Genomic DNA, 27165 nt, shown 5'->3' with positions numbered 1-27165 from the left:
CACTTTGGGACGCTTCTCAAGCACACCTTTTCTTACCAACAAGGCTCTTGCAAACAGCCTGCACATCTGGCCCCGTTCTTGAAAATACATGACTGGAATAAATGCCATTGGTAACTATCAGCGAAGAAAGAACCGTGAAACATCAGTAGCAAAACACTTTAAACATTTAGCCCACCACATGTTGGAACAAGAGAGAGAGACAGGAGAGAGCGAGAGAGAGACTTAAACAATCCATCAATGTTGCTTTATTAAAATCTTTATTCACACAATGTTGCTTTATGCGGAATCTGACCCTGGGGGATACAAGTTGAAAGTCATGATTGCATTCTGTTTTCTTATTAGCAACCTCCATTTGTGCAGCTGCTCCCAGGGGCAATCCTCTGACAGCTCCAAGAGGGGTGTCTGTTTCAAGCATCTTGCTCCAGCTGCCACAGCAAATAAATTACCTTCTTAATAAATTAGTATTTTTCAGTTGAAGTTTGTTTGGCAAGACACACTCCAGTTCATTAGCTGCTGCTGGAAGAGGAGCCGACTTCAGTGTCTCCTCCAGCCTGACTGCTGACTTAGGAAGGAGGAGATAAATAGCAGATGGCTGATGATGCTCTCTTTTTAATTAGTTCTTGATTTCTGTGCTTCAAGCACTCTGACATTACTAATTTCCACAACACAACCATTTTGTAACATCTGGAGCCAGCGGATTACAGTGTGCGCAGTGAACAAGAATTAGAAGGTGTCATGAAAACCTCATCGACAGAGCATAGCACCTGCCTCACAAACGACGCTGTTTTTCAGAGATTCAAGCAGACCCTGTTTGCCTGTGGCTGCTGCTTCTGATTTCCTTTGCAACGGTTACAACTGATTTTAAAATTTCGCAGGGTTCTGTATTCAAGCAAGACAACAATCACTGCCAAAATGCCAGAGATTATCACAAGGCCAAAATCACATCTTCCTGATTTTGGGTAAGAGAGGAATTTAGTTTTCTTTCCTGCTGCAGAACACCAAGCTCCAGCAGTGTTTACAGTGACCAGAAGCATCAACATGACAAAAAAGGGAGAAAAACAAGCAAGTTTCTTGCTTCCTCCTACTGATGATGCCAGACTTCACGCCCTTTGTTTACAAGTAAACCAATAGAGTACTTTAAATCTTTGACATTCATACCTGGGGAAAACTTATCTCCAAGTTCCATCTGATGGCAAAAGCTTCAGCTTAGAGCCCCGTGAACAAGCAGTACCTAAGCCCTGAACGCTAATTTAATTTTATAAAGACAGAATGACTTTTTTTTTTTTAATCCGTTATTAAATCAAATGTAAATGATCAAGAGTGATCATATAGAAATCAAAACATCGTATTTTGGTAGATCCTTCCCAAAATATTAAGTGCTCATGATTAAGCTCAAAGAGAAGAACATGCTTTTAAAAATGCTACAAGCCGCTACCATGTGCTTCACCGTCTCCCCTTTGTGTAAATCATCTTCCATTTCCCAGGAAACAGCTTATGCCAAAATGCCTCAGTATGAACCTATTCTGCTTTAGAACAAAAGCATTCACTAACCACCTAACTGTTGCCCACAGTATTTCCCAACACCGTCTCGCTCAAGCACCGCAAGCCAAGCGACAGGCCAGCTCAGCCGGCGAGGGAGCAGGGCAATCCCTGCGTGGCTCCTGCCCGCGCTCGCTCCTGCCTTCAGGGAACCCGCAAGGCACAACCTGTGCTGGTGGGTTAAACTCACCGAAGGACCACCGCTTCTAAAAGCATGTGTTATATTAAGTGCAGCAATAAACAGGCACTAGCTTAACACCAGTGTCCTAAAAGCTGACTGTGCATTACAGTCCTGACTAGTAACACCAGTAACTCCCCATCCTGACCGTGGAGCGGGTCTGTGATGTGGCCAAGTCCAGAAGAGATCTAGAAGAACATAAAATGCAATTTCAGATAAACAGTCACTTTCTACTTTCAAGATACTCTGCTCGCGACTCTGCTCGTGCAATGACAAAGAGACTTCAACAAAATAAACCGGCATTTTTAAAATAAACTCTCTCACTAACACCTTGTTGATCGGGTACGGCAGCAGGAGCAAGAACAGGAAACAGCTCTTTATCTGCCTGCCACACTACTGCAGAGCTAGAAAGATTTTGACCGACAAATCAAGGAAAAGGTCTTAAACTGACTTTTTGCTGCTCTTGCTCACAAGTCCAATAACACATAATCACTCTGGGAAGTGAGCTCTTTCCTTACTTCTAAGGGCCATACCGTCTGAACTGAAAATCGATGCAAAGCTGTTAAATTTGGAAACGTAACGACAGAGCTGCTTCCCTTCTGGAGACACAGATTCAGACCTACCACAAGTGTGACAAGTTTATGGCCACAAGCTCATCCGCAGTGCGGGCTGACGCAGTGCTGAAGGATGATGGGACTAGCACAAGACCAGTGCTACGAGTCTTCCCTGAAAAGCCAACGTACACCAACTCTCCCCTATCTGTGGCAAAACCATGAGGAGTGAGGACCCCAGGATGATCACCCCAGTCAGAACATTACAGTGGGATGCAGGAAGCAGCTGGGGAAGGCAGAAAACTTACTGGAAGTGCTCCCAGCTTCAGAGCTCAGCCACAAGCCAGGCCAGGTAGGGAGTGGGACTGAAAAAACTGCTGGCGTTCCACAAAACAGCAGCACTGAGCTGTGATCACAACGTCGAGCAGCAGGAAGCTCCCCTCTACGTGAGATGATGAGGAAAGATCACAGCTCAGGGTTCTCTCTACTCTTCAGGGCCTTGCCCACAGCTGCTGGTTACGGGGGAAGTCCAGCAATACGCCTCTCTTTTGCCAGTGCCACACACCCAGATTCCCCAAATTAAATAGGGCATAGAGTAAACAGCATATCCTCGCTGAACGGAACCTGCTTCCGAGGACAGATTCTGTCCTCCTTCTCAGCTACAATACAATGAAAATTTGGTTAATACGGACACAGGACCGCAAGGATATTTCCTCTACTCAGACCTTGCCAGATTCCTTATAAATGGACAACAGTGACAGGACACGTAGAAACTTACTTTAACCCCTTAATTACCAAGTGCTGTATAACCACTCCATCCTCCCCTAAATCTCCAACCCTGTGGATAAATCTTCGGTAGGACTTCAGCGAAAACACTGAAGCATTGTCACGTACGAGGCAAATGCCTTTCCCAGCCTTTTATTGAGGAAAAGACAACTGAGCAGCAGAGGTCCCCTCTCCCACCCTTAATGGCATTCAGAAGAACATGCCATCCCCGGGGAGGGTGGCACAACTCTTCAGTCTAATAATTATTTTATTCACCACTTCCTCTTTCTCTAAAGAAGCAGTAAAACGCCTAACCAGCTCACAGCTGATTACGTACAACCCTGAATAAGACAAAAACTCGCAGGAGTATATGGGGGGAAGAGAAAAAGAGAGGATTGTACTGTTCATCTGCATTTGTCCCCTCTAGATTCAGTCCACAGATTAGTGTCTGTATTCCACACACTTCCACCAACACCAAGAACCATTTTTATCCCGTGCAATGTCCACTGCCGGCAATGGACACACTACAATGGCCAAGATGCCATTATGGGTACTGAGCCCTCCGAGGCTCCAACTTCCCACCTCTCACTGCTGTCAGCCCAAGGTAAAAGCCAGTGTCACCTCTGTTCCTCTGGCTCGGAAGCTTTCCTGTTCATTACAGTCCATCTTGGCCCCAGCCTTTCCGAACTGATTGTGCTGTTTTTCTATCGCTTTTTTGTTTGTTTGTTTTTAAAAAAAGGAGTTTCATCTGTGTTCCACTACAATTACAAATGAGACAGTGTCATCCTGTCTTCCACCAGCACAACGTCTGGCCCGAACTGGTCTGTGCACTGCTTCACTGTAGCCAGAATGCTGAGAAGCCGCTGGTCTAGGGCATCCAGATGAGGGTCAGAAAGCACTGGTGAGATGGGGTCATGCGACATAGCAGTTTTTAAGGCGGACTTCAGTACTCCGTTCTTCAGGTAATTGAGTCTGTTCCAGGTAGAAACCCGGATGCTGCAAAAGAAACACACAAAAGATGTCATCATGCCACTGTCCAGCTGCAGTCCCATCAGCAATACCAAAAGCCAACCTCTTGAGGGAGCCTGTTACGTCATGATTTAGTTTAAAGAGAAAGGAGTCTTATTACAAAAGTGGTTTTGGCATGGGAGGGTCCAGGTATAACTGCATTATACGCAACATCAAAGTGAAACTTGAAAACTGAAGGTGAAGAAGAAAGAATCTACTGTGAAGTAATTCTTATGTTATACAGGAACACTTTCAACTGCTGGCAAGGAAGTTCTTCAGTCCTGAGGCCTCCCGGACACAGTCTGAAAAGGAAAGAAAATTAACGGTCTGGCTGTTAAATTCAAAACCAAACCTCATGTCACCTCAGGAAGAGCATCACTGACCAACAGTTAATCACAAAGGACACAAGTCAAGTTGACTGAACGTCCAAAAAAAGTGAACGCAGCAGCGATCTTTCTGCTTCACCGGCCACTGAACTTGTTCATGTCAGCCCATCTAAACCGTCTTGCTCTGTGAAGTCTCTTGGGATTCTTCCCCAAATTTTAGTGTTTTAGCACAAAACTAAACTCCTGGCTTTTGATGGCCTCTACAGAAACCAACAACATAAGCAAGTGTTGTAATAAACCTATAGTTAAAACAACTATGCCTATGAATTCTTATATGGCATTTGCCTGGTATCAGAAAGAAATGATATCTGAAAAGCAGGAAACTGCAAAGTATCTTACAAAGAAACTTCTCTTCTGGTTGCATTTGGGAGAATCTAGATGAGAAAGACTCCAAAAGGTCCTCATAAACCAGGAAATTAAATATGCAATTAAAATTAATGTAGGAAACCCAAAGAATTTGAAAATAATTTGCTGTAATTGTTCTCCATATGGATTCTGCAAGGATCTTGCAGAATGTAGGCCAGGCGTACCGTAGCGTGCATAGAGCCTTGCTTAGCGCAAGCAGGGGGTGAAAGCTCAGGCTGTCTGCGAAGTCTCCAGGTTTCACAGGCCCCAAGGAATTTGGGAGACAGAACCCTCCGAGGACAGGCTCAAGGAACTCTCAACTAAACACTTAATTCAGAAGGTTTAAAGGAGTTAATGTTATCTTGAGGTAACAGAGGCAGGAAACGGATGTATCAGTATTTTTCTTCCTGGAACTCTTATCTACTTGTTAATGAGAAGTAGCAATGGCCTAGTGAGACAGCGGCCACAGAAAACAGAAATCAACAAGTCAGCCTCCTAAAATAAAACGAGCAAAACCACAGCTCACGAGGCCAAAGCGGAGACAAAATCCTGCAAAAAACCTACAAACTTCACTTTGAAAGGAGCACCCCGAGCAGCGCTGCAGTCATGTTTAGAAAGAACATTTGGAAATGAAGGTAGTTAAGTTGCCAGACACGTTGAGTCCTTAGCTTCCGTCAGGGAGAACTCAAACTGTGATGTGAACTTTTATTCGGCAGGAGCTGGATGGAGACAGCCGCAGATGCAAAGTACCTGTCATACTGACTAAGGATAGATTTGAACCAGCGACCTGGAGGCGAGACTACTTCCTACAGTCTACCATCTGATTTACTACCTTAATAAAAATGTATTTCTCAGCTTCTTGAGCAGTGACAATGCATCAAACAAACACCGTACCTCAAAAAAGTAAAGCACTATGTACCCGAGTGAACATTTTCAGGTTGCCAGAAGGCTTCAAACCTAATTATATTGCACACCTAAGGGCAGCGATTGCCTAAGTAAAGCAAACAGGATCCCTGCGTTTCACTTACATGCAGCACTGATAAAGAGGAGCCAAGATGCTTCTTTCATCCAGGGCAGGGTTTCCAAAGCTGAAAAGCAAAATTAAAACCAAGTGAACCAGTTGAACTCCTAATGTTGTTCTCAACATCAACAGATTTGTCAAGAATTCAAAAAAATCAATACTAGGCAATTTCATGCTCCAACAGCTCAAATCATTTAAATTAAAATATAAACAGGCCATGACCAATTACAGATAAACTCTCAACAGCATCAGCTAACGTACCAGATAAATGGAAGCAACACCAGTGTACCTAGTTCTTTATCAGACCAAGGCACCTTAGAAACAAACTTCAGAGGAGTTTAGAAATTGAGCTCATCTTGCAAAGGAGGGGAAAGGAATAATTGGTATTCTGGACATAAGAGAGCGGGAGCTTTGCCTGTCTGGCACAGCTGGACAGGGAATGAACAAATAGCAGCCACATGCTGTTTTAGATGACCAAGTTTAGATCAACAGTTGAACAAACAAGGTGATCAACTGGAACATTTCATGATCACACTTTCTAAGGGAGGCCAGCCAAAAAAGGATTTCACAGTATTTCAAGCTTCATCTAAACATGCTTTTAATAGTTTCACCCCCCTCATAATACTGTTTTCAACGAAGAACCTTCCCTTCAATAAAGATAACTTACTCTAGGAGTCTGCCATTACTCTGCTCAAATAATACTGTTATTAGTAGCTTTAAAACTGGAGTAAGCTCCCCAGGGAAGTGGTCACGGCACCAAGGAGCGTCTGGACGATGCTCTTAGTCATACGGTTTAGTTTTAGGTAGTCCTGCAAGGAGCAGGGAGTTGGACTTGATGATGCTTATGGCTCCCTTTGAACTTGAGATATTCTATGAAAAAACTGGCCCCCTATCCCTTAACTCAAAGGAGCTGAAATACCTTTACTTAAGCTTTCAAGAAAACAATTTACTTCTGGGCCTGCAAAGTCCCACCGGAAATGTTTTCATACCGTTATAAGCACGTACCATCATGGAAGGTCTAACATGACCTTCAACTACCATATTCACTTCCAGTGACTAAAACAGTAACTTCCTCCTAACACATTGCCAAATCATTATGGAAAGACAATTTTTTGCCAAATTCACTTAAAGCAGTCTGAAAGCAGCAATAATTAAGCAGTCCCGAGGTGGAACACATCCTGCTGACATAACTGAAGGAGTGTTACTGTACAGGCTGATGCATAAAGACAAAATACTGAACTCAGCCACTGCAGACAAATTAGAAACAAAGGAAGGAAGGAAGGAATCCACTATACAAAAGGCAAACAGGGAATGAAATGGTAACTCCAAGCCCTTCAAGGATCTGTCTGGATCAGAGGTCTCGCCGCTTCGTACAAGTGGTATGCAAAGCCACTGCAGAGCAGAGCCTGGCACAGGAACTACCAGAGCTAACCATCAGAAGCTGGTCCATCTGCAGAAGGGGGAACTCACTGCCACTGCAGATGGTAGTGCCCGTAAGAAAAAAAACCTCAGGAGTCTCTGGACTAAATCATGAGAAAGTAGAATAGGTTATCTTTGTTTTTAAGAAAAATTAAGCAAATTGTTATGATATAAACAAGGCTGTATCTTCAATAGGATTTTTAACTTAAACTATACCAGCCAACATACAAAAACTATAGCAAAGACAGAACAACTCACATTTTAAACATATCTGTTTAATAGTAACGTTTGGCCTCAGGGAAGACTTCTCATTAGTTCCTCTCAGTTACCACGTGCTTAATTTTTGTTTCAGTAACAGTTAATGTCCCCAGTCAGGACATCATCATATTTTGCTCTCAGTATCAGTTCTATCTCCATTTTAAACTTTTAACCCTTTAAAGCCAAAGCAGACAGATCCAGAAGGCAGCAAATGCCAAATTATTCACAGACATGTTTTGAAAAGATCTACTTTTACTATGGCACTCACTAATACTCACTGGTAAATAATAAATCACAAATTTTTAATCTTCCATTAATTAAAAGCATAAAAGGGAGGGGCTTTTCTGGGGATAGGAGGAGAGACACAAGCAAACCTTTGAAAATTGCTTGAGGAAAAAAGGTCATAGTGTGCTAATTTGGGAGTTTCTGTAGTTTGAATAAGACTTCGCCCAAAGCAGTCATAGTCCCTAGAGCACAGAGTAAGCATCACAGCCTTTGGAAGGACACTAATATTTGCTGAAAAATTTCTGTAAGAAGGAAAGCTTTGGATTTTTAGCACAAAAGGTATTAATGAAAAAAATAGTGAGAGAACACAGAGATACAGAGCAGATAAATGTGTGCCCTTGCGCTCACCACTGCCTGGCCACCAGGATTTCCCTTACCTTTTGGCATTATCCAAGAGGATGAGCATACTGGCTCCTTCATCATCCTGGAAACTCTCATAGTGATGCCGGTCAGCATTCCCAATCAAATAGTCAAAGATGGCGGTGTCAATGATATCAAGGAGACGGGGGCCTGAGTCATAGGGTGAAGTCTTCTTCACAGCGTCACAATAGCTTTCGTCATACTCCCACCTGTGGGCCGTCAAGAGAAAACAAATCAAATCTTCAAGGAACACTCCATCATTGCACGCCAACGGTATTTATAGCTGCCCCTTTATTCACTTACGAGTGCGTAACGAAAAGGTGAGCGCAGCAGTCGAGGCTATATAAAGAAGAAAGAACTAGACAAAAGTCTTAATAAAAGAGTAAATCCTGTATTAACACCCTAGCATACGGAGCAAGCTACAGTTTCAGTGCAAGGTTACACATCATCTTCCTACAGAAAACAAGGTCAGAGTTTGCTTCCTCACTGCTCCCGGTTCAGCAGTGTTCAGGCTGCCTCACAGCAAGATTACTGTCTTGACTTGCCTCCCTTAATTTCCTAACTAAGCACTTCAAGTACTGTGCCTGTTTCCATCGCCTTGACCTGCTTCCATCAGTCTTGCTTTCCAGTGATCCTCTTCATTTTTTCTTTCTAAGGCAAATAACCTCATCACAGTTACTAATGACCTCCTCTGTTCTGAGAAGGGCCTCATATGTGTTCACTCTCCTTCACTCACAGTTGTCTCTTTCCTCCCCGCTTTCCTTTCAGAGCCTCTCACCTTCTTCTCCAATGGCAAGATTTCAACCTTCCCTTTTCTGTCGTCTCCTTCTATACATAACCTAGGCATGTACTTCTGGTCTTGTAACATGGATGTCGTTTTCCAGTTCTCCAAAGCTAGGATTTTAAATCTTCCCATTTTCTTCTTTACAGTTTTCAAAGCTATTCAACACCACCACCAAAACAGCCAAATCTCTGGTGTATATCCTTTTCCATCTGTCAACCTAAATAACAAGTACATCTATAACATCTTCCATGTAAGGACTGAAAAAATCCTTCACAAAATAGCAGTTAAGTTGGAAATGCCTTAAACCATCTGTGAACTGGAAACAGAAATGGAGGAAACACAAGCTGGAGAGACTCACTGACACGCTCAAAATCGCAGAGAGTCATAAAAGCAGGGGGAAGATCAGAATGTAACTACTAGAACTGCCACATACCCCACCTCACCTTCGAGAGGTCTGGAGCCTAAGCTCCCAATATCCCATCTTTCCTCTAGTTATCCAAATCAGAGTGACCAAAATTTTATCTTCTCGATGTTTTTGTTAACACATCACACACACTCCTCAAATGCTGTCTCTAGTTCCCTCTTTCTCTTGCATCAAGGTCCAACTCACATTCAACTTACAGCACAAACCCACAAGGCAAAGTCTCAGAACGTACTCCTCCTCGTACTGGATACATTTCTTTCAGGCTACAGTCCTCTATCCCCTCAAGTGCTTCTCTTTCTCTCATTTTACTTTAGATCAGTACTTAATCTCCTTGTAACAATTTTTCAGATATACTATGCTCTCTCCTCTCATTCTTCATTCACTCTTTCAAGATAGACCTTTCTCCGACATTTATTTCTGATCATTTCTATTGTATTAGCATAGGACTTCAAAGGCCAGGGATTTTATCTATTACATGTCCATTAAAAATTACGTACACTAACGTGACTGTATAAATTATGTTCAAAGGGTCAACTCAGGACACAGTAGAAGCAGCTAGACCAGGAAAAAAAATCCTACAGAGTTATTTTTCCATAACTACCAGACACAGAAAAAGGAGAGCGTGACATCTGGAACATTTAATTCTTCTGACGCTCTCAAAGTGAAATGTGCAACATGACAAGGTGCAAAACAACAGAACTGTGCAATCCCATCTGAACGAGGCAAGAGCAACTAAGTTTAAAATACAGCAAATATCAAATCAGCATAGGTATCGGGGTAAACTCCTGTATAAGCAGGCAGTTTATGATGAAAAAGTCTCTCAAAAAAAGAAACACCTCCAAGAAATCCAGTCAATTCATTACTGCAATTTACCGTGTACTAAATACAGCTGATTTTGACCTGTCAAAAAGGAGGAAACACCTGCTGCTCAAAAATCAAACTGTACATTTAATACTCTAAACAATTCAATGAAGCCTTTGGATGAGATTCTTTCTGAGAACAATGACATCATTGGAAATCAATGGATATTTTAGATCAAGGACTAAGCATCTCTGTCTAATCACTTGTCCAGGATACTAAGCTCAAAACCATTTGCTCTGGTCATGGCAAAAACACCTCCAAGCCAAATACTCGGACACGTTACATCTATTGTACAAGACTGCTAGATCCCATGTTTCTCCTTCTCTGGAAGCATTCTTCAGATGCTGAGCATGGTCACCAAATACTGATGGTATTCAAAGCAAAGAACAACTAAGTGTAACTACTTAAAGCTAAACCAGTTCCACAACTTTTGAAACAAACTACAAGGACCATGAAATCAGGTCTGGCAGAAAACAGCACAGTGCTACCATGTTTCAGTGGGCCACAGAGAGGCACAGTGTCAAAAGAAGGTCTAGCGGCACAAGAGAAGAGTCTTGCTTTGCCCAGGGCCAAGATTTTCAGAGCTTGGAGTGATTGTACGGTGGAGTTATGTTCCAGGCAAGAATTAGGAAAAGGACAGCACTTAGTATTGTGGAAAACAACTGAAGATTTCTTTCTTGCTTATTTTAATTTAAATCTCGTCCTAGACTTCTTGACTTCTAGTATCGTATCAAGAAAGCTGTTGGCAAAACTCTAGGTTTTGAGAACGCTTGCTCCTTAATTAGCCACTGTATTGCAAGGGTAATTCTAATACAAATTATCACGTATAAAGAATAACCCTATCATGTTCTCATACCTGGCAAGTTTGCCTTCACGGTAAGTCCTACCCCATGGGTGCCGATGCTTCTGAAGAGGCCAGACGTCTGGTAGCCATAAGGTCACTGACCCTTCCATGATGTCCCCGTCTGCACAAGCTGGTTCTGTTTCCCGACAATAGTAGCACTTCCCATAGAAGCAAGTGTTATTACCTTTAAAAAAATAAAAATAAAGAGGTACCAAAAAGAGCAGAACTTAATCCAAGGGATGCCAACTGCAATTCAGGAGCATATTGCTGCAGCAGAGCCTTCCCTGCAACAGGATTTCACTGCATTGACCTCATGCTTCCTACCTCTGAGAGGCTCAAGAGGTTACACAGATATCTATTCATTCAAAGCAACATTAAAGACTAATATCCAAAGGAGAGAGTAATTGTATTTTCTACTGTTTTTATCGCACTGAGAGTTAATACAATATTGCACTATCAACAAGTTTTTGTGATCCCTTCCTAGTCCTTAGGACCTTGACTTTGCAACCTTAGCACTCCTTGTTTTTTAAATTTCACACTTCGTGTGTCCGATTTCTCACTTTTTTGAAAAAGCTGACCAAAAAGAGACAAGTGAAAAAAGACTAAGCAGAACTCAAATGGATTTGGAGCCCTGAGACCTGCCACACTTCTCAGTTACTTGAGCTGACTCACCAGGGGAAACACAAACGAGCTGCCATTCTTGTATGATCCAGGAATGCAGATCTGTCAAGAGTTTCATGAGTGTCTTCTGACAGGAAAGGAACAATGAAACCCTGCAGCCTTTAGTCCGTTCAGGCCTATGCGGCCTGTAGCGTAAAGTAATCTATGTAGCGTAGATTAACATTTTTAGCTTAACCTTTTCTATTTCACCCTTCTAACCTGCCTTTGCTTGACCATTGCCAAGTTAATTCCAGTTCCATACTCACAGATATTCTTCCAAAATATTCCTCAACTATGTCTCACTTCCTTGTGATCCCACTTATTCCCTGTCCTTTCTTCCTTTGGCTCTACAACCAATATCCTCCCCAAACCAGGCCCAGCTCACTGAAAGACATGTTTTTCACTTTCCATCCTTACACATCACAATCCCTTAGCCAGCCAGCACTCCTTTGCAGTCCTCCATCCACACCCGGCTCTTGTGCTCCCACTACCCCCGTCAGATAACTTGAGGACATCTGGGAGATGATCATGAATGACATAGAGCTTGCAGCAGACCAGATCTCTTCTTTGTACGGAAAGCCCTGCAAGTCTCTCTTCCTATCCATGGCCTGCAGCAGGTCTAACAAGAGACAGAATTCTTTGAGATTCTAGCTGCAACTGAATTATCTTTTCTTCAGAAACTTGGTCAAATTTGGGTTGACAAGAGATCACAACCTTTTCCCCAGATCCACCCATTTCTTTGGTTCATGCTCTGCAGAACAGGCAGTTCCAAGTAATCTAAGGAAAATTTCTGGAGCCATACTTTTCAAGTCAGCATTTCTGCTAGAAAACTGCTTAGTTATCTTGGCTGAAACTAGAAAAAGTAAAGTCTGCCTGAGGCAGACACCCAGTCTGAATGCAAAACAAGTCTGGCAAGGCAGAGCTACTATCATCTGAAAGTTACACCTTATAACTGGAAGTGTTAGGCAAACTTAGTAGGTGAGACTACCAACAGTGCTCGTAATAGAAATACACACAAGCACGCTATTTATCAGCTGTAACGAACAATCATCTCTAGAGTCTTCTTATTGGAGAAAAAAAAAAGAGAGTAATAATAGGATATTTTATGAAAGTCTGAAGGAGTTAAGGGTGCAGCATAAGTAATTTCTTGGTGCTTAATGACCACCTGGTAGGAGTTCACATTAATAATTCCCATTAAGTGCCCTTCACAGCATTATTACTGTAAACAACATATGGAAGTTCTGACACATTTAGTTATGAATGCTCAGCAAACTCTGATGTAGCACTAACAACATCTAATACCAACTGACGCATCAGCTCTATAAATTATCCCAAATTACCACTGTGTTCGCATTAAATACAATTCCATTCTTTTCCCTTTCAGGTCTAATCATAGACTTTTCTAACGACCTCTGACAGCAGAGAGGAAATTCTTACTCAAAAAAAAAAAAACCCATCTGTAACAGCAGCACGAGGGAACGCAGCGAAGTTACAGAGGAAAAACTACTTGGAGAAAATCAAGTCCTCCTCCCCCACCAAATGGGGTTATACAAGCGTTACGATCTCTCTTGGCACAGAAAGAGACTTACCAGCTTCCTGTATCATAGTTAACTGTTCTATAACTGTGTCAGATTGCCATGGCTCTTTTTCCCCATTTCACATGATTTTCTTTACTGAGCTGCACAACCCATGGAATCCACTTACCCACAGTCATGAAGGTACCCAGAAGCTGCTCTGTGGCTACTGGTTTGATCTCTGTACGTAGATTCACAAACCTGCCAACGACCAGCGGAGCTCGTCGGAAACCCAGAATCCTGTTTTGGGGTGAAAAAAACATGACATGAGAATTTGCAACACAGGCAGCAGTTCTAAATTAAGACAAAATAAAACCACAGTCCCTGTGCCATTGTCTGAAATTGAGATGACCAAGACCAAAGAATAAAGCTGGAACCCTGCAGCAACCGCCTCTCTTCTCCAAGGCAAAGTAAGGAAACTCATTTTTCTTCAGTGCCTGGGTGTTAAACTTGCTTTACGGGCCATCAGTGACACTCCTTTATTACAGCATTTGCAGCACAGTGACACAGGATACACCATGCTCCAACTCTCAGAAATCAGACCTCATACCAGAAACATCCATCATCTGTCTTGTGTACAGGCTGAAGCAGTAACCATATGGCCTTTGGGCTGGTCACCTGGAAAGATCATTTATAATTTGTGGGAATTACTATCTATTAAAATGTTATGTTTAAGCCCAATTCAATTATACTTGAAAGTAAACAATCAGGGAGTTATTTCATTTGGCATGAGGGGGGAGAAGGGAAGAGAGAACAGCAGAACAAAATGGAATGCCTGAAGTGCCTGGAAAAAAAGAGAGGTGGGAAGAATAATCATACATCTCACAGTCACAAGATCCAGGTTCCACTTCCACGTCTGCCACCGTCTTTGCTCTGTGACCACAAATGACTTGAGTATTTGTAATGGAATTTTAAAAGTGCTTAAAGGAGGAGTACAAACATCAGTACAATGTCAGCCCCAACTCTCTTGATGTACTTTTGATACCCTTTTGGTAGGTCTTTGCAACTCACAAAAAGAGACTGAAAAGGGACTGTCCCTTCTGAAAAAGGGACAATCTATATTCCACAGAGATAGTGGGAGAGTCACTGTAACAGCTCCAAAGTATTTTTTTTTAGATATTCAGTGAGTAAGTCCCCTTCCGTAAGTATAAAATACCTCTACGAAAGGGCAACACAAAACGTCTGCCTGAACAAATAGCATGTGCATAAAGACAAAATTCATAGCCGATACAGAGAGTTATGTACAGCTTGAGAAAATGCAGGTGTTCCAGGCAAATTAGCACAGAGCTTAGAGCCGGAAAACCTGTCCTTGTATCTTCAGACCCCCCAGCTGAAAAGCCACTATCCCAGATAGCACAGCTTCCGCATTAGTGGTAAACATACAATATGATTCAGATCCTTCTTGAAACAACGGCATCCTCGGAGAAAATATGTAACTGTCACCATTCAAAACAAAGATAAATGCTAAAGTTATGTGGGCAGGAAGCTTCTGCTAGGTATTCTTGAAGAATACAGAAATGCATACCCAGAAAGAGAGGAAAAAGGCCACAGAAACAACCACAAACCCACAACCAAATAGATAGCAAGGAAGAGCTAAGAAAGATGGGTTTTGGACACTGGAAAGAGGCTTTGAATTGTTGCTTTACAATGTTTGATCACTGCTTTTTCAGGGAAACTGAAGTCTGTATGTTTCTGAAAAGCACAAATGGACAACAGACATGTGGCTACATCATCTTTTTCTGGTCTTAAAATACCCTGATTTTGGCCCGCCACCTCAAGATTGCAACACAGCATTGTGTATTACACAACTGCTTATCACCAAACCTTCCTAGAATTACTTATTTCCATTGCCTGTGCAACAAGTTGCACAGATGAACTAGGACTAACAAACATATCTTTTACCATCTATGAATTCAGTCACAGCGACGAGCCTCTTACTTATGTTCTGAGAAACCTCCGTTTAAGTTCAACCATTCTATTTTTTATTGTATTTGTCCCTCCTTACTCCCTTTCCCAAGTTTTCAAGTCTCTTCATATAAGAATTTTTCACATCTTCAATTACCTTCAGAAATCTTCTCCAAAGTGCCAGCAGTCCTCTTATAATGAGGAGACCAAGGCTGCGCTCATTTATGCTAGATGAAACTGCAACTCTAATAGTATTTCGTAACTATTGACATTCAGTGTTCGGTATTTTCTGTCCCGTTCTTTGTACGTCCTATAACTTTGTTTTTCTTCTGGTAATTGCACCTCCAGCTGAGGTCCACAAAACCACCTGGGTATCCGATATGAATTGCTATTTTTTCCTCTAGGACGTACTGATTCATATTTAGTCTAGACTAAATTGTTAGTCTAGACATTAGACTTAACTTTTTAGTATCCTGGACATTAGCACATACATTCAGCATTTCAGACTCTTCCACAGGATTTGGCTAAGCTCCTTCTTCCAAATAATATGAAGCATCAGTGGTTTCAGTGTTCATTCTCCTTTTCAAATTTTTCACGAGAATCTTAAATGTTAGAATCTTGCACAGATCTTTGAAATGAAGTTTCACAAAAAAGCTAATTTTTATTTTTGGCTTCAATGTGGTATATTGGCAGGTTAGAAACAGCTCATATCTGAAGCGTATTCTTCAAGGAACTCCTTTTTCCCCAACTCTGAAAAAGCGTTTAACAGAAACAATAAAGCCAGGTCACCCAATAATTCCATACCTATCCAAGTGAAAGGCTGCCACTTCTGCGTTGTGCCTGTCATAGCCAGCGTATGGTTCTCCTTCCACTACATAATCCCTGGCGTATCTGTAATTGAAATAAGTCAAATAAAATGATTCATGCAGGATTTCCATCAATTTTGCTGTTCAGAGTAACAAGTGCAATAACAGTGCTGTGTTAAACAGACTTTGGGTCACTTTCAAAATGATTGCCAATGGGAGAGGGAAAAAATATTAATGAGACTAAATAGCGTACAGACTGTTGAAGTAGGAAATAAGGAGGAAAGGTCAGTAATGTACAGTGGTCTCAAGAGCTTGGGAGCGGAGCCCATTCAAACTAACGAGTTTTAATTCAACCATATGCCAAGTCACATCTAAGAACAAAGCGCACAGACCCAGCTGCAGAACAGGGGACTATTTATACTGGAAAGCGGCAACTCCACAAACAATTTTGAGGTTAGAATGGATCGTAGATTAACATGAAAATACAATCTGATATTGTGGAAGAAACGCCGAACGCAATCTTTAGTAGCTAGAAGATCAGCAAGCGTGAATCTGAGGACAATACTGGATATAAAAAGACCCTTTATTCTGGTGGAGAAAAGACATAATGAACAGCAAGAAATAGAAATTAGACACTCATTACAACAACAATGGTATGTTTTGGTGAAGTGGTGGGCTTTTTTCCCTTTTTTTTTTTCTCTTTTTTTTAATAGATGTTACTTAAATAGCCAAGGCAAACACAAATTTCCGAGATTCATGACATTTGAATCAGGTCTAGATACTGCTTAAGAAGCATGCTTCAGATGAGCATAAAATACCACAATCAATACCAAGCAAATGGGTGAAACGCAATACATTTTCAAATAAAGTAAGGCCAAATTAGATTACCTATTTTCTCATTTCCATCTACGTATCAAATTGTGTAAATTGGATTATTTCCAACAGACTCAGGGTTCAAGCAGTAGCAGCAACAGTGCTAGGAGAAGCCACAGTGCTCTACTTTGATGTTTTAACCCTGCTCAGAGAAGATCGGGGGCAAGAAGACAGTCCATTTCATGAGTCTGAGCAAATGCTTTAGCTTCTCTGCAAGGCAGCCCAAAAGAGAATTAATCAGTGCAGGATGCTATGGAGTTTTTGGGAGAACGGTCTGACAGATTCCCGCTGAATTGGAACTTACACCAAACAAGCATCTTATTTCACATATACCACTGGCGTGTGATGGCAGCAACTATTAATCATTAGTAACTTAGGCTGGATTTCAAGTAATTTTGAAATGAGACAGCTAAACCTCAGAATATGTCCCTCAAGTCAGGTCTTTTGTAAGTACTTACAGCAGGCTTTTGGAAACGTAGTCACATTTTGAAAGCTGCAGAGCTAAAACTTAGTGGTAAAACACAACCAACCTCTTGCTTCCATGCACAGGAGGCATCTAGTCCTTTCTAGAGCAAAGGTAGTAAGAGAATTCATTCTTCCCCAACCAGTAAGTTTTCTCAAAATTGGTTTTAGCAGTAACTTTGACATACCTTTCAGGTCAAAAGCTAGTTAAATAGACTATCATGCAATGACAGACAAAACTACCTACAAGCCTGGCTATTCAGCAGTCACAAACAGAACACAGGTCTACCAGTATGGCTAGGGCCATACTGTCTAGCATGCCTATAAATTGTCGAGCACTCCTATAAACATTCCCAGCTGCACATGTCCTTCATGGAGCATAGTCACTATGTTGGCCTGCACAGACATTCCATTATGGGAATGTAATTTAACGCTTGGTGAAACGCTTTACAGCACTCACTTTTACAGGGAGAACTATAGAAATGCCACGTCTTGTTACTGCATTTATGGGATGAGCCGCCTGCCGTACCACCAAGACTTCTGTGTGAGAGGTTCACACTGTTTAAACACAGCCCAGCCCCACAGCGAAGCGCTAGACAGACCAGTAACCGACCATACAGAAACAGGGCTACGAATTCAAGAAGTGGAGGGCAGGTTTTTTTCCTCATGCTCTAATCATTCATTAACATGACAGAAAAACTTCATGCTTGCTCAACCCAATATCCTTTGCAGAGAGATGTACTCATGCTGGGATGACACCACTTTACATTTGCAGTGCACTCCCGTAAAACACACCTGCCTTACTTTTTTACATTTTTCTTTCTTCTCCTTTTCCCCCGAAGGCAAACAGTTCAGAAAGCTTTACAGACGTGCACAAGACTCTTCATAAACGTTCAATCATGTCAAACTTCCCTGCGGATCACCACAAACCATCCATCATCATCACCATACCGAGGAAGCATCACTACTCATCCATTCTTACAGTGCTCCTCCAGAATTCACTACTGACAGACAGGAAACTCAAGGGCTTTCACTCTGACCTACCAGGCCGTTTTTTACAGTCTTCATGCAGCTACACCAGACACCCAGATCTACTTTTAAGACCACTGACAACTTTCACTCCTTCCCTGTTCTTGAACTGCATTCTCTTGCGGCAGTTTGACGTGACCCTTAGTCAGAAAGGGCAGGCAAGACTTGTCTTCACGCTGCCAGAACCCGCACTTGCACAATCAGGAAGATACTGCTCAGAAACATCAAGTTTAACCAACATTCCCTCAGGACTGAACACAGTGATTATTCTTTTAACCTAAAGACAAGCTGTTTCGAGCATCAAAGCTATACAGCCTGAGAGACAGTTGGCACAGCAACATAATGTTACTGGAGCACCAGCAAGGCTCTGTACTGTCTGTCTCACAAATAACAGAGTCGCCTTTCCATTTATGTGTAAGTTTGAACCTAAACATTAATGCAACAACACTGAGATTAAAAAAAAAATACATAAAGCAGTTATTATTTCAGTCACTGAAGGCAATATTTACCTCTTGGGTTTGAAGACAACCTTCTGTCCTCCTTCAAGTATTAGCAAAGCTTTCAGTTGGGTCCCTTTGTATCCCACATCAGCTTTTATTATTTTCTTTGTTGTCATGGCATGCATAACAGCCCCTAGCTCGGGTGTCTCCTCGGGATACACCTCCCGGGGCACCACCCATTGGGCTGCAATCTCCCAAGGGGACTGCAACGTATGGTCAAGTCGAGGGTCCAGATCTACATGGAGGCTTGCCATCATGCGGTGAAAGGCGCGCTGGTCCTCCCGGTTGGCAGCTGAGGTGTCCAAGTTGTCAATGAGGAAAACTTTTGTGAAAATGAAGATGACAAGGAGGATGGCCAACAGCACAACTCGCTGCTTTAGCTTCATGGTGACCTTCAACCCTTCTCCCCTGACCCTTTCTTCCAAGCGTTACAGGAAGTCTATTGGAGATCAGGGTGAGGAAGGGGATGTTAGTTAATGAATTTCATTCATAACTTGCATTGTGAAAGAGGTATCACCACTGAAGCATCTTCTGGTACCCCTACAAATAAACAAAACACAAACTTACAAAACTGCATTCCTGCAGATCCCACCAAACTCAAAATCAACTTTATTCTTGGAACAGAAGTCTGCATTTATGTACACTTGTACCCTAAAGCCCAAACATTTCTGATAAAACACGTGGGGATTGCTGTCTTCCTGTAGCCTTTCAGGGATCTGCACAAAAGGGGAAATTGCCTGACAGCATCTCTACACAGCTGAAATCGTAACAGCTGCAACTACCACGGGCAAGACTTTTGCAGAGAATTATAGTTTAAGTTGACGGCTCCAATTTCACAAACACTCTTGCATTGGCAAGAGAACCCACGACCTCTGGGTTCCTAAAGGTTTACCCCTCAACAGAGAGCTCTCAGGTAGATTTCCCGACATCTGACAACCAGTGAGAACTGCTGCACAGCCTAGTTTCCTGAAGGTACAAGACATAAGGACAGAATAGACTTAATTTGTTTATTGCCTCTCATTTGCTGCCACTATAATTTACCCATCTTTTTTCCATTCTTAAAAAAAAAAAAAAAAAAGAAGAAGAAATGAGGGGGACACATCTTTACTTCCTTGCGGTTAACTATGTATCTTCTGCAGTCAACTGTAAAACCAATAACCACAAAAAATATACAAAATACCTGCAATCTCAACACCAAATTACCAAGAAAAAACCACCCCAAACCACTAATACTGCCTCTTCTCAAAAACCTCACCTACAACACAGTTAAAGCCAGATCTGTGTTTCTATATTTACAATGGGCTGCAAGACATGTCTCACCCCTCCACAAGCCTTTTGCCAGTACAGCGTTAGCATGTAAGGACCACATAACGCACAGTTAATCAACTGCATTTCAATTATGAGGACTGAAATTATCCTCGTAATATCAGTTGAATGTAGTCAAAACCCAAATGGGAACAGATACTAAGGCACATCTCCGAGGAACGCTCAGAGCCAACAGAGATTTCTCTTTGCACAAGCGATACTAATCATGAAAACCACAAATGGCACCCTGAGCTGTGGTAGGACTAATATAGAAAAGCCTCCTCATGTGATTTAACAATAAGCGTATAAACCAGTCATTATTAATCATGTCACTGGAAAAACAAGCTGCACAGGCGAAGTTAATTTACTAGCAGCAACCAAAGGACAGCCAGACTATGACTTGCTGGCCAAACGCAGATCACAGCCATCTTCAGCATCTGTGCGGACACCGTGCCCCGCCTGCAAAGGTCACAGGGGGGTTCAAGGGTTCTGAGGGGCCTGAGCATATCGTTGAGGTACATCTCCATCAAAGATTAAGGCCGAGGCAAACAGCAGATGACAGTAAGGCACATCCTTTGAGCAAGTCATGAGTGCAGAATCAGGTTTGGCATAGTGTAAGAGTACTAGGACAAAGGTGCATGCAAGCCCACGGATGACTCCACAGCACCTTAAATAAATTTACATTAGGTCTATAGCGGACCCACCCTACCTGCCAGCTACGTGGCTCTCCCACCTTCCCCTGCATCAGCGTTAGCATTCATACAACCCAGCTGCAAGGTAGTTCAAGGATCCAGGTTGCCGACCCACCCAAACGTTAACAACCTTCTTTAGTTTGTGCGTGAAGCACCTACTGTTGTTAGGTTTTGAGCCAAGGCACAGTTTATCATCGGACTACAAACCACCACTACCGGTGCAAGTCAGAGAGACAAGGGAGGGCGGCACAGCAGCTCCAATAGCGGGAGATGACCCATCAAGAGTCTACAGAGCCCACCTTCCTACAGAGGGGCACCTTAAGCTACTCAAGTCAGCGCTGTCACCCAGAGAATGGCCCTGCCCTCCACGTACTTCCCACCTTCATGCAATGAACCCTGTGAAAGGCCTGATCAGCGTTAAAGCTTGAACATTTTTATTTATTAATTTCTGGCTTCAGCCCTCTTTCCCCCAAATCTGGTTTCCTACATAGTCCCACAAGCATCTGAGGAAGGCGCACGGCGAGGCCAAGAACAAGCGTTTCTCCTGGCAGCAGCACTGCGCAGGTAGAACTACGGCCCAGGCCAGCCCAACAAAGACTAACCAGCTGAACCACTTCGAAACAGTCGCAAAGAGCCCACTAAGAGGGACAAGGAAATTCGGTAACAACCTGTCAGATCTTCTTATTTTCAAAATCAGTCTTTTCAGCACAGCAACCAAGCTGAGCACCACTCAACTTAGGCGACACGCTCTGACGATGCAGAAGCACGGCTTTTAGCTCAGTTTACCATCTGATTTTTTTTGCCGTTATTGTCCTGCCTCACGTGACAGCTCAGTTCAGCTTGGCCCTTCCCAAGTTACACCTTTTGCCTCTGAAATACTTCCTATAAAACCTCTCCGCTGAAGTGGGAAAGAAAGTGAAAGTCTCCTAATGACAAGAAGTTAAAAATGCAATGGGAACAAATGGTTTAATGTTAATAGCAACCACCTACAGAAACATAAAAACCCCATGAAGGGTAGAGGGTAGGGTGAAAGCAGGCTGCCAAGTCTCAGGGATGCTTCAAACTAGTCCTATGGTCCCCTGTTAACTGTGTAATACTGATTTTAATCTATTGGAAAATAAGTGCTCATGCTAATAGCGAAAGTCAACAAGTCACATCTTTATATGGAAATTAAAACATATTATTGTTCATCTCCGTTCTGTTTAGGCAGCCTGTATTTCTCCAAACAGCACGTCAATGTGCGTATTACACACTGCAAGCATGAGAATGAGAAGCACAGACAAGGAAGATGCACCTGACCTGAAAGCCCTCGTTCTTGCAAATACAGACTCACCCAGGAGGAGAGCCCTAAATAATAATGTTATTCTTAAATCTAAGAAGGCAAGCAAAGCAGATCAGGCTGCAACTGTACCCTCTCATTGTAACTTCATAATTTCACTTCTTTAAAACTAGTAATTCTAAATCCTTTTTGAACATTGCTGTTATCAAGATCTGCTTTCATTCATTTCTAAAATCCATTAGAGTTTGCGAGAAGTTACACAGAAGAACACAGTTCATTTCAGAACAGCTATTCCTCATTACGAGATAGGTATACAGGTACACATATGTTTTCAGAAAGCCTCACAGCCCAGTGTTGCCCAACTAAAGCACAGGACAGTGATGTTTCATACCTTTGGAGCTCAAGCTGGGCACTCCCCTTCCTAGACTGATTTTCAGGAACACTGGGTTTCTCTAGGGGTATTCTTTTGGGGGGAGGGAGGAGAATATAACTAGAGCCACCGCTTAAATTAAAGACCATTTACTTAGTTCATCTTCTGTGACAGCTTTGAAACTAATTTTGGATGAAAACCTCCAACTATATAGATAGAATTTACCAAAAAAAATTTAAATATTTGCTATAAGACATTTCAGTAATTCCCTTAACTGAACAACCAATCCTCACCAAACACTTCTCCTCAAGTTACACAACTGCTCCTGACATCCCAACTAACCCCCTTCCCTGATTTTGCTTTTTGTAGCTTTAAGCAGGTGAGTCGGCTCTAACTTTTTACTGATATCTGCCGAAATGAGTCATCAGCTGCTTTTCTCCAACAAACAACAAAACACCCCTGAGGTTGCTATGCCATCAATTGCACACGCTAGCCACAGAGCCTGCACGTTACTCCTTCGGTGCCAACATTACACTCCTTGCTGCACAAGCCAACAAAAACTAATCCCTTCATGAAGAAGTTTACCGCGGAGAGCAAGAACTTAAGCTCTATTGTTTTAAATTGAAGATGGCAAGAGGGACAGCGTTAAAGGGTTGTAAGAAAATGTTTACGCAGTTTTGGAAGAAGTTAATTTGAAGAAAAGGACAAGTCTTTGGAAAAGACTTGTATTGGAAAAGAGGATTATAAAAGCTCAGGAAGAGTGAAGCTGGTCCTGGAATGAGGACAGAGATGGGAAAGGTGGCCACAGAAACAAATGAAATAACTGAAAAAAAAAAAAAATTAAAAAGGGGAGAATAGGGTGAGTTGCGAGCAAAACTCTGTGGAACAAAGGGCATAAGGGTCTAGGACAATGACAAAAGTAAACCCAGGGATAATCTCAGAAGGAGACCCAAAAAGCAAATAGTTCCAGAAACTGGCAGGGGTGAGAGGACAAGGCAAGGGTCTTCACGCTTGACAAAAAGGGGCAACGGGACAGAGTAGCCGCTTACTTCTACATAAGAGCCGTAGGACTATGGGATGCACAAAATGATAGTAGATGCTCTTTGAACCAGAAGGCATCAGAGAAGGAAAAACCCAAATCAAGTTTTCAGAAGCCAAACACATTTTAAGCCTCCAACCAGAGCTAACATGATACAATGAGAGAGTAACCCCTGTACACCTACAGTCCCAGAACAACACACATTCCCTCCCGCTGTTGGGCAGCAGCTGCTGATCTCTTACCAAGGTCAGGTAACTCTAAAAGCGTGGGAATTTTTTTTTTTTTTCATTTTTTTTTTTCTGAGCTTCTGCTTAGCATTATCTCCAGCTACCATTACTAAACAGAAGACATAATCCAAAGACTTTCATTGCTTTACCACCTAAACTCCATCTCTATGTCACAGAAGTACAGAAAAACCCACCTTCCTCTACCATTTTACCATACCCCTGATCAACCAGGAAAAGAAATAGCCAGAAATAAACAACCAGCTTTTTAATAGCGTAGTCAACCGGCAAATTTGCTTAAGAAATTCTTCTTGTTTTTCGCCACCTCTTCAGGATATTTCCTGATCAATATTGTCTCTTGCTACAGCCAGGTCTGCATTCTCAGCAAGTCTTCAAGTCAATATCCAAATAACAGCGTCTTCTAAATATCACAGCGGGGTCACTGTGCACACAAATGCCTGAACTAAAGCATGCCCACTGGCATTAAATACCAACATTGTACCACTTTACTCCCGGTTCTAAAAGCAGCACGAAACTTGCCTGCTACAAAGAGCCGCAAAATCACAGCAACTGTAAGCAGCCCTCAAAGTTAGCAGAGGACCACATCTCAGAAAACAATTTTTATTAGAGTCACGAGACCAACATTGTGTCATGTATCATGATCTTAATTTTTATCATAAAGCTGCTATCTCAAAAATACTTCTGTACAATTTGCAAGGATTTTGTTAATGCTCCAAAAGATAAATAAGGTCCGAGGGTAGGCAAAGGCTTGGTCTGTCAGCATAAGGACACAAAAAAATCATCGTAGCTTGAACAGATGCCAATCTGAAATAAATATGGTTAAGTATACTCTAACTCCTGGTTAAATGCAGGTTTTCTCTTCCTAAATACACTACACCTTTTGGGACCTCCAATGAAAAGGTCTCCAGTAAACCCTGCAAAATGCATTGAAGAAACAATGTAGTGACATTTTCCTCTTCCTGAAATGTACTTCAGCCTCACCAGATCAATCTTCCTTCCTATCCTCCTCTCTCTGGCCAACTCCTTGGTAGCTCTTGCTTTCGCTCTCTGTGTAAGCCTCGTTATTTCAGTTTTCACGTGCAGGCTCCCACAGACCTTTGCTTAGGTTTTTCAGACTCATTCTGTTACTGCCACTCTCTGCAGGCTGCCTGGTTTGTGTACGAGTTTAGTAATCCAGCGCACAAGGCTTCGCACATATTTACTTGTCTACTTCTCCATCTCTTTTTCTGTTAAAACCCCCGCTATCTACAGGCAAAATCTTTGTGACAGTCTATGCTCAAACTTTCCTTTCCACATGCATAACTGCATCCCCAGTTGAGAGCTACAGCGTAGATAAAATATGAAAGATCACAAGCGGTGCAGCCACTGCATTATCTATGCCTATAACTGGAAAAGTCAGTAACTGCACACTCCTGAGAGAAACGAAATCATTTTGTCCATCTGTCTGTCCACCGTCCCATTTTGTTCCTTAGTAACTTTAGAATCCATTACCTACTCGTTCTGCCAAATTTGTCAGGGGAATACATGCCCAAGCTTTACAAACACAACTGGCCACATGGAGGACAGAAGCCTCAAGAAGCCAAGGACAACTCAGTATATATCCTCAATCTTTACCAGCAGCCGGCTGGCTGCTCAGCAAACAGCAACACCTGACTCAGCTGGCTGCACAAGTAAAGACGGGGAAGGTCAGGATATGGGCAGCACCTGGGTGCAGTCCTGGGGAGAGGCAGGCTACCGGGGGACTGAGGGTGGCAGGAGACAGGCAGGAGTTACTACGGTAGGATGTGGCAAACAGGTCCCCAGGAAACCAGGCTTCATTAATTCTCCTCACAGAACAACTTCCCTTCAAGCGCGGTTTCCTATGGAAACAAAGTTTATATAATCACACTTTTCACCAGTAAGCTTTTGGATCCATCGGCTAATTTCAAATACATCTGAGAGAACAGTAGATGTTTTGAAGACAGAGTTTATGTGTTTATTGGAAATTGGCAGCTGGGGAGCGCTGAGGGAAAGGCTGCGGCGTTAGCTCAACAGTTGTCTGTTCGCCTTGGCCATCTGGGCAACCCGCGTGCGCACAGCTGGTGCACGGAGGGAGCTGGAAACACTGCACGAGAAGGAAAGAATTGAAAATACTGTAAAGTGGAACGGTAAGAGACCCGGGCAGGAGCCCAGGGTACCGAAGCGGAGGGTGCGGGGACCTGGTCAGAAAACAACAGAAAACACCAGTTTCAATCCTAAGGAAATAACCGCCCCTCGCCCCCACCCCACTTACTGAAGCTCCACTTGACCCTTGTGGGCAGGCACACAACAACAACAAAGCGAGCTGGAAGTGTTTTTAAGGAGCCTCGTTCAACTTGGAAGCGAAGCCAAAGCAGTGAGAAAATCCTGTAGTTTTTCTTCTCAACTTGATGTTCTTATGTTTATTCAGTTCACGCCTAAGATGGGCACCAAAAACCTCAACCAGGGTCTGTACATCCATCTGACATTTAGCAGCAAGAAGCCTGTCTCTGCTATAAGATAGCGCCAATCAATTTCCCTTACTCCCAAGGGGAGATGCAGCAGACAACGAACCAGAGAACAGGAGATTTTGGTATCAGAATTGAGCTGCCAACTTTGTTAATGTGTGAGAAAACAAAATCCACCTCATCCTCTTGAGATTTTGTACTGCAAATGGAGACAAATCTTTTTGCAACTAAGTAGGTCAGGCTTAAGGACATAAGGGGTGCATGGAGTCATTCTCAAATTAAAGTAAGGCTATGGTACTAATGCCCTCTTCTGTAACAATTACCAGGTGGGATCTATTCACATGGAATTCACCGCCAGACTAGCATCTACGTTTTACGGTCTTCTCTGTTTGCTCAGACCCTAAAGCACGTACGTATGTTGTAGGACCAGGGCCTCAGCTAGCACAAACCAAACCAGCTGCACTGCTTATACACAGCTGTATCCAGAAGGGATCTAAAGACAGATGTCCTTTAAAAAAACGGTTAAACCCACAGCTTTGACGACTATGGTCAGCGTTTCTGCTCAACAACGCACGTCTTATTTTTCCCAACCGGACAACGACCTTAGCTGAGCTGCAGGCGGTGCTGGGTGAGCTGGCCCGTTGTGCAGAGGGCTATTCGCAAGCGGGAGCACATCACTAGAAAGGCAGCGGGGTTCACAGCTGCGCGGGGCTCTGTTCCCATCTGAAAGCGGGGATCCAGAAGAGGAAGGAAACGTAAGAGCGCAGATATACATTCACGTCCGCAAAGTCCTGAACTGCCCGCGGATGAAATGGGGCGGTGTTTTGGGAACCTGCTCTTCCACGGGCGGAACCCGCAGCGGTACTTCCAGCGAGGCAGACCTGCCCCGACCCCAGCCGCGCTCCCCGCCGCAGGCCCCAGCCGTGCGGACTT

The 27165-nt window shown here is 42.8% G+C and overlaps 1 protein-coding gene across 1 annotated transcript; it reads right to left on the bottom strand.

Annotated features, from left to right (window-relative positions):
• Positions 1 to 261: 261 nt before the first annotated feature.
• FAM20B (FAM20B glycosaminoglycan xylosylkinase) lies at positions 262 to 19363 on the bottom strand. The gene is made up of 7 exons (XM_009816397.2): positions 18847 to 19363; positions 15972 to 16058; positions 13393 to 13502; positions 11041 to 11212; positions 8133 to 8324; positions 5801 to 5860; positions 262 to 4029 (listed from the first exon to the last, which is right to left on the bottom strand). Exons 1-7 carry the CDS (start codon positions 19221 to 19223, stop codon positions 3798 to 3800), a joined length of 1230 nt encoding a protein of 409 aa, XP_009814699.2. The 5' UTR covers positions 19224 to 19363; the 3' UTR covers positions 262 to 3797.
• Positions 19364 to 27165: the final 7802 nt, after the last annotated feature.

This window comes from Gavia stellata, chromosome 10, assembly GCF_030936135.1.
Source record: "Gavia stellata isolate bGavSte3 chromosome 10, bGavSte3.hap2, whole genome shotgun sequence".
In the NCBI taxonomy this organism is placed as follows: Eukaryota; Metazoa; Chordata; class Aves; order Gaviiformes; family Gaviidae; genus Gavia; species Gavia stellata.
The sequence above is the reverse complement of the archived record's forward strand: the minus strand, read 5'-3'. Positions and strand labels throughout refer to the sequence as shown.